At 38.3% G+C, this 8,332-nt stretch overlaps 2 protein-coding genes across 3 annotated transcripts; both read left to right on the top strand.

Annotated features, from left to right (window-relative positions):
* LOC104776079 (coiled-coil domain-containing protein 94 homolog) lies at nt 2,320-4,689 on the top strand. The gene is made up of 8 exons (XM_010500087.2): nt 2,320-2,593; nt 2,974-3,123; nt 3,227-3,361; nt 3,500-3,565; nt 3,771-3,821; nt 3,904-4,020; nt 4,136-4,199; nt 4,297-4,689. The coding sequence occupies exons 1-8, from the start codon at nt 2,396-2,398 to the stop codon at nt 4,482-4,484; spliced, it is 969 nt and encodes a 322-aa protein (XP_010498389.1). The 5' UTR covers nt 2,320-2,395; the 3' UTR covers nt 4,485-4,689.
* LOC104776078 (bifunctional nuclease 2) lies at nt 5,229-8,004 on the top strand. Of its 2 annotated transcripts, none has more exons than XM_010500085.1 (11): nt 5,229-5,346; nt 5,709-6,010; nt 6,098-6,268; nt 6,373-6,422; nt 6,524-6,580; nt 6,682-6,747; nt 6,849-6,926; nt 7,057-7,175; nt 7,269-7,360; nt 7,550-7,614; nt 7,697-8,004. In XM_010500085.1, the coding sequence occupies exons 2-10, from the start codon at nt 5,716-5,718 to the stop codon at nt 7,609-7,611; spliced, it is 990 nt and encodes a 329-aa protein (XP_010498387.1). In that variant the 5' UTR covers nt 5,229-5,346; nt 5,709-5,715; the 3' UTR covers nt 7,612-7,614; nt 7,697-8,004. The 2 variants fall into 2 exon arrangements, with proteins under 2 accessions (XP_010498387.1, XP_010498388.1); XM_010500086.2 differs by having other exon boundaries at nt 5,250-5,342.

Raw genomic sequence — 8,332 nt, 5'->3', positions numbered from 1 at the left:
AGTAGAAGGATTTGAAAGCACTTTGTGTGCTGGTTTGGAGCCACGAGGCAGCGATGGACGTAACAGTGGTATGAGAGATGTCCCCAAAATTTTCTCTTGTTGCGAGTGCATATCACCCACAACCTCATCCGAAATAGGAACCGCATCACCTTGAATAGAATCATTATCAGCCTCCGAGTCATCCTCTGCAACTTCCATGTTATCACTAAGAGCAGAAAAGGCATTGGACAGAATAGAAATGCTCTCATTTTTCCGCTCTGCTTCCCAGATTTTCCCAGGACTCTGAACTGATTTTGGAGTTTGCCAGTCCGCCTCTTCCGTAGGATCTCGTATTTGCTCCTCAGTAGCTTTGTGAGTTTCCGGGATGTTCACTTTAGTAGGAGTCGTCTGCTTATCCCCGTTATCAGAAGAAACACCAGCTTGGGGTGTTGGTGATGTTATCTGCTCAGATTCATGAGCGATAACAGAGGTAGATGGATCAAGCTCTTGCAGAGGTTTCATTAGACAAGTATCCTTTAAATGACCCCACTTGCCACAACCAACACACTTTGGAGGTAGCCAAGGGTAAGCATATTTAATAACAACATCAAGTTCCCCCTCTTCCTCTCCCATAAAAACAAAATCTTTAGGTAGAAGTTTCGTTAAATATGCCTCCACCAGAATCTGAGCAACCTCAAAGCTAGTACAAGTATCAGTTTTCGGATGCAATCGAACCGGCTTACCAACAGCACTTGCCAAAAACTGCAGGCGTTTATTAGTAAACAGAGAAGGAGGCACATCAGATAACGTGACCCACAAAGGGATCGACTTCAGAGCAGGCTGAGTTTCCTCCTCAAAAGGAGACCATGTTGAAACCACCATTGGAGTATCCATTATATTCCACATATCCCTGTTCAAGACTCGTCTACGCATACTCTCACTTATGATTCGAAACTTTACAGCCGTGTCATTGACCTCATACACATCAACCAAAGTTGAAGTATCACCCAGTCGCCAAATTTTGTTAACAATCATGTGTATCTTACCCACATGAGGAGCCTTTGTGCTTAAAAACTTACCAATGAGAAAATCCTCCCAAAGAGGCTTCGCTTCACGTAAAACCTCCTTCGGGACAATCACTCTCTGCTGCCCATCAACCTCCACAACGTCAAACTTTTGCTGAGAAAAAAATGTTTTCGAGCAACGTTTGCATAAGACCGCTTAGCCTGTGGGATTACCCCCACATCACCCTGCCTAGACTTTGTGCTATGCTACGAATGGGTCTCAACAAGTGCTTTATGCGAAACCGATATACCAACCTCGATAGTGGCCTCCTCTACCAGCGTACCATTATCCCCCAACACCAGATCTACTCCCCTGAGAACCAGAGAAGCCGCCGGCGGCATCTATCGTGCGTAAAAAGTTAAAAACCCTAAATCGCTTTTTTGATCGCCCGTCACGTCAGCTATATATAACAAGTATAACAAAGTGTTAGTTTGAGATCCGATCAACACCCTTGCATCTCCTTATATAGAGATGATCTAGACAATTTCATTATTCAAATAGTTAACTTAACATAGTGTGATAATTCTTAAACCGACTAATCGTAAGTCCATAGCTCGGTAGGATTAGGATAGCTTTTAACTCAAACTATCTTTAAACTTACTCCAACATTCTCTCCCTTAAGCTTGAAATTCTCTTTTGCCAAGTCTTGGACACCTATGAAATCCCTCATTTATTTGAACTTGTTTTTTCGAAATGTCTTCGTTAGTATGTCTGCGGTCCGCCTTTTGCTCTGCTTCTGGAATATGTTCAACTCATGTTTGTCCATTTTCAACGTATTCACTAATGAAGTGATATCTTCAATGTATATGCTTACTTTTTCTATAAAAACTAGTTTTTTTTTGTGAGGGCTATTGCAGACTTGTTATCCATTAGAATAGTGAATTTTTGATTTATGATCATGTAACTTCAGTAAACATGTCTTGAAGCCAAATCGGTTGCTTAGCTGCTTAGAAAGATATTGCCACCGTATCTTGTTTTTGAGTAATTAGACTTCTCGAAAAAAGAATATATGCCCTGTTGTGCTTCGGGTGATCAAACATTCTCACTACTATTGATATATGGTAAGAGAAAAAAATATCATTATGATCCGAGCTACCCGTGACCCGAACACATAACCCGGTAATTGTAGTCGACTCTTTTATTTTAGCCCAAAATTGAACTGAACTCAGGCCAAAAAGCCCATGACCGGATTTCTCGTAGCGGTGCTTCGGACGGGTTGCATATATATATCAAGGAAGTCGAGACAGAAAGCTTGAAATCCATCAAGAGAAATTTCCTTTTTTTTACCTGTGATTTTGCTCAGAAGAAGAAGAAGAAGAAGCTCGAGGAGGAGGAAGAAGAAAGAGGCGACATGGGAGAACGAAAGGTGCTTAACAAGTATTATCCGCCGGATTTCGATCCTAGGCTCATTCCCAGGCTCCGGCGACCGAAGAACCAGCAGATCAAGGTTCGTATGATGCTTCCAATGAGTGTCCGTTGCGGTACCTGCGGAAACTATATCTACAAGGGAACCAAGTTCAATTCCCGTAAAGAAGACGTCATTGGCGAGGTAATTCAATCGATTCGATTCGATTTTTGGTTTGATCTTCGTTCAATGTGATTGAGATTATTGATACGGATGCTTAGGAGTGTCATCTGATTTTTCTTTTAGGGTTTCAGTGAAAAAAATATCGAGATTATTGTCGTCAGTTCGTTAATTTGAAACTTATCTTGAAAACGATTTCAGATTTGGGGTTTTAGGGTTTCGAGAATTTGAGCTATTTAGGGCTGGTGGTAGAGAAGCATATTACTAATTTCGCTTTTGAGCAAGGATTTGCCTTTAGCATAATCTAGTTCGAACTACTTGAAGAGTTATTCGTGGTGTTATTTTTGTGGCATATTCTAATCAAAGTTTTTTTTTCTTTTTTTTTTCTTTTTTTGAATATGCAGACGTATCTTGGGATTCAAATATTTAGATTCTACTTCAAGTGCACCAAGTGTTCTGCAGAGCTGACAATGAAGACGGATCCACAGAATTTTGATTACATTGTCGAATCTGGGGCATCTCGTAATTATGAACCTTGGCGTGCAGAAGATGAGGTAAGGACTTTAGAACATTTAGCTTTGAGGATTATGTTGTTCGTTCATGCTATTGATGCACACCTTTCTAGTGTACTAATTTACTTTGCTTTCTTCTGTGCAGGAGGTTGATAAGGATAAACAGAAAAGAGATGCTGAGGAGATGGGGGATGCCATGAAGTCTTTGGAGAACAGAACTTTGGACTCTAAAAGAGAAATGGACATTATAGCTGCACTTTATGAAATGAAATCTATGAAGGTATGAGACAGATGCCTTTAGTTTCTTCTCCTTTCTTTGATCACAGTGTTCAACTCTAATATCTGATTCTTCATACTTAGGTTACACTGCCGGATAAGTGTTTTTGTACTGATTTACTTTTTATTTTTCTTTTTGCAGACTAGACATGCTCATGTCAGCGTAGATGCAATGCTGGAGGCCTTGCAAAGAACAGGTGCTGAGAAGGTATGTTCCTGTCGCTTCTGTTGCTTCTTAATAGACATAAGAGTTTTTAAGTTAATAAGAAACAGCAATTCCAAACTTCGTCGTTCTTAATAAGCAAGCCATCTTGCTGCTCTTTGCACACCTCTCTCTGATAAAAGTCGTCTGGATTATTGATATGTTAAGTTCTATCGCTGACTGAGGCAATAATTTCGTTCTCTTTTGACAGGTAAAACGAATAGAAGAAGAAGATGAAGCAGTTATGAAGTCTATATTTGGTGTAAGTTTTCATATCATTGTTGTGTAAATGTTGGTTCTCCACATGATACTTAGCTTTGCTAAACTTCTTTTCATATTTGCAGAAACAAAAAGAAGTTATTAGGAGGATTGCAAATGACGACTTTGATGATGATGATGAGAGCTTTGATTATCCCAGCCATAATAAGGAGAAGAAAGGATCATCTTCAGATCTTTCAAAGGTAGGTATCCGCCATAAAAACATAATTCTTTCAGATCTGCCTCGTTCTATCACCATGTGTTGATTTTGTTTTTGAATCACGACTAACTCTGTGAATTCTTTTAATTTGAATACAGAAGAGAAAGGCATCAGAGGAAAGTTCAAGCAACCCCACAGATATTTTGACTAGTTCTTCTGCAGGTGTGTTATATCAATCTTTCTTTTGAAGTTACGACTTTAATTTTCTTTTTTTTTTTCACTTGAATAACCTTTAATGGGAATCTCCTTTTTCAATCAGATAAAGCAAAGGAGCCTAAGAAACAAGCTACCAGCAAACATTTGTTCAAATCCGTCCACATAAAAGTCATCAAGAAGCAATCCCAACCAAGTTCTGCAAAACCAGAGGAGAAGAAGAGCAATGGTGTGGCTAAAACCAGTTTAGTGTCTTTATTCCAAGACTATGGTAGTGATGAAGACGAGGATTAATTGTTTTTGTTCTAAACAGAATTAGCACTTTCACAGATCTATCCTCACTGTTTTAGAATTGGAGAATTTTGTACTGTTCCTTGTACAGTGGCGACAAAGGGTGTCCTTTATAGAGATTGTCTGTATACGAAGAGGTGTGTCGTGTTGTGCACCCGAGAAAGGAATTCAGCTAAACAAAGTGATCTAGTTATATAAATTTATTTTATTATCAATTATGCAATTATGGAAGATTAAAAAATATATCAATTATGTTAGATAAAAAAAATTGAAATTATCTTATGTAGAAATGTGGCACTAAACGCATTTAAATATCAATACATGTCAGATACAGTATTTGTGGTCGTGGTTCTCGTGGAGGTTGATTACCTCACTCTCGGTCACTCCTCACGGACTGAAAATCTTGGGCCGATATATATGTAAATGGGCCTAGGACCAAAGCTAGAAAACAGTATCTATCACACATCCCACTAGTGTCACATCAACATTAATAACCTTATCCATAACCATCCCTGACACAGGCGCCATACACGTGACGTCCATTTAGGCTTAATTTATTCGGTGACTGTTACTTGATGACTTGTCAGTTTCTTACGAGTTTTTACGTCACCATTCACGGCTTATACATCGGAATTCTCATTTTTATCCTTTCTCCACGACCATGTATTGAACCTTTTGTAAGCAAATGCAAGACATTGGTGAAAGGGTACATTCGTCAATTGAAACAAACATGAGAGTCGATAAACTTGACAGAGTCACAGAGATTCTATTATTTTATTTTCCTCTGTTATTGTTGATCTGTCTGTGCGGGATTCTTCTTTTAGTTCTCTGTTGATCCATCCAATCGAATCTTACGAATTTGTAGGTAAGATCTCACTACCTATGTTTTTTTTGTTCAATTACAAAGGAGAGATTCAAAGAATATTATGCGATTGCGTGGTCTGGTCAATTCAGCGACTAGATGATATAAATAAATGATAGTTTTCACTTCTTTTGATCAAGAACACACCCCGATCGTTTGTTTTTCTTACCCTGACCGTTAAGTTTTTGTATTTTTGTGTGTTGATCCATGATTTTCTATAGCAAATAAAGTAGTTACTACTATTCTTAGAATTCGTTTGTGATTTTGAAAATCGAGTTAGGGTTTTGGTGATGTTGGTAGTGTTGGATACTAAAAGTTTTCATTTTGAGTCCTCTTGAATTTTTCTGGGTTCTGTGCATGAACAGAGTGAAGATGAGGTCGCTTCAGACACCGGTTGTTTGCCCTAGTGTACGCCCCAGACAATTGAGTGTCTCTGCTTCTGCTTCACTTGTCAACTGCTCTGTTTCCAAACCTAGGTTGCTCAGAAACCAATTCTGGGGTGGTAATCAGACCAGAAATGTTAAGTCCCAGGTTGCTACTGTAAGTCTCCGGAGGTGTAAGAGTATAAAATGTCTTTTCAGCTCGCATTCTGATGGTACCGGAAGCACAGCTGAGAATTTCAACGAGAACGATGATGATTATGTCAACTCTAGTGTACTGGAAGCTGGTAATCCCGGTGTTAATAATCAGTAATTAAACCATGAGTTCACTCTCATCCTCTTCTCGTATGTTAATGTATTGTTTGTATGTAAAGTTGAGGTAAAGAGTGGACCAGATGGTTTCATGGTGAAGATGAGGGATGGTAGGCAACTTAGATGTGCCCATAACAATCCTCAGGGAGGGAATCTTCCAAATTATGCTCCACACTCTGCTATTGTGCTCAAAATGGAAGATGGAACTGGTCTTCTTCTTCCTATTATCGTCTGTATGTGATATCAAGACTCAGTTCTTTCGTTTGCAAACTTGTTTTGTTCCATTTTCCCCGTGTTTTGAATCTCTTTCCTCTGTTTTATTTTTTCTACATTGCAGTGGAGATGCCTAGTGTGTTACTCATGGCAGCATTGACAAATGTTCAAATAGTATGCTTCTTCTATATTCTTGTATTATGGTTTTGTTAGAATCAGTCAAGAGTAGTTATGAAGAGAGGGTTTATGGATTTTCTTGGTTACTGGTTGTGTAGGCAAGACCCACTATGTACCAAGTGGTGAAGGAGATGGTCGAAAAAATGGGTTACGAGGTAAGTGCTATGGTCCCTCTCTCCCTTTTTTTTTTTTTCTATTATTTTCCCTTCAGCTATATAAATTCTTATACGAGGAAGTTCCAACTATTTTTCTGCAGGTTAGGCTTGTTAGAGTTACCACAAGAGTACACGAGGCATATTTTGCAGAGTTATACCTTTCAAAGGTTTGCAATTTTGGCCTAGGAATGCATCTTCCAAATGTTTTCTTTTGAAATTTAAAATCCGTAATGTATTGCTAAGGCTGCTCTGAATGATGGGATTGCAGGTTGGTGGTAATAAGTCGGAGTGTGTTAGCTTCGATCTTCGTCCTTCAGATGCAATTAACATAGCTGTTAGATGCAAGGTATAGTTATAACCATGTTTTCAAACTTTCTTTTGAAGAGAAACAAGCACACAAGAGTTCTCTTCATGATATCATCATATTAACCGAGTATTAACTGTTGAAAAATGGTGTCAATACTCACTCTTTTTAGGTACCTATTCAAGTTAACAAGTATCTAGCTTATAGTGATGGAATGAGAGTCATTGATTCGGGAAAGCTATCAAAGCAAACACCTGCTTCAGATGGTTTATTATTCACTGAACTAGACAGGTAATCCTTTTGAAATGTGAAATTAGTCATTTTAAGATCCTTTCTTTTGCTGGTAAGTTTACAAACTTAGTAACATTGTTTTCATCGGGCTAGGCCAAATGGTCAGCCTTGTTATGATACAAAAGAGTTTGACTTATTGAGGAACATGATGCAAGCTGTTGATGAAGAACGGTATGATGAAGCCGGTAAGCTTTGCTCTCACCCCTTCCCATATGCATTAATCTTGAAGCATATATTCCCCGTTATAATGCAGTGTTGCGCTCTGTTTGGTGAAAATGTCCATGTTTTTCATTGAGAAAATAATGGTGTGTGAAAGTTTCTTATCTTTTTTTCGTTCAAGAAATCAAAGATCGATTTTGCCATTGATTTTGCAGCTGAGTGGAGAGACAAGCTTGGCCAGTTTCAGGCAAAACGCAAATTAAGGAAGTACACATGACAGGTACTGTAATACAAAGCTCATCCAATTGGCTTTAAATACGCAAACAGAAGTAGTAGTAATTTTTGTGTGTGTTATTCTTCAGGCAGCTCGGAGACCAAGCAAGGTAATTGATATTAGTATGATTTTAAAGTAAATAATAAAGAAGCCATTGCTACCAGAAGTTTGAGATCAAGTGGGTGGAAGAAAGGCTTCCACAAAAACAAAAAATATCTCTGGTATGATGGAGACTGGAGAGAGATTGTAAAATACTTTTCTCTATGACTCGATCTACACTTGTGCACGTACTGGTTGTTTAGTTAATAATTCTCACGAAAACGGACAATATGTATGTAGCATGATCGTGATGTGTACATATTTTATATTACATTATTGATCTTCTAAAATATCCTACTCTACTTTTAATTATAAATAATAATAAAAATCATAATTATTAAAGGTTCTTGATTGACAAAAAAACAAAAAAAATTATGGTGCTGGAAGCGAGTTCCCGCCAAGAGGAGGTTTCACATGATGATCGAGCAACTAATCGCCACGTGTCATGATAGCCTAAATAATTTTGTAGGTAAACACTAAACAACAACGAAGAGGCAGACGAAAAAAATAGAAAAAAAATTGGAATCTTCTCTCAACATTAATGGCTACGATATTTTCCGGCGGCCGTGTAGATTACTACTTCTGCTAACATTAATTTCACACATTCGCATAAACGAAACCATAA

The sequence above is a fragment of the Camelina sativa genome, chromosome 3 (genome assembly GCF_000633955.1).
Source record: "Camelina sativa cultivar DH55 chromosome 3, Cs, whole genome shotgun sequence".
Classification (NCBI taxonomy): Eukaryota; Viridiplantae; Streptophyta; class Magnoliopsida; order Brassicales; family Brassicaceae; genus Camelina; species Camelina sativa.
This window is presented reverse-complemented; position numbering and strand designations above follow the sequence as displayed.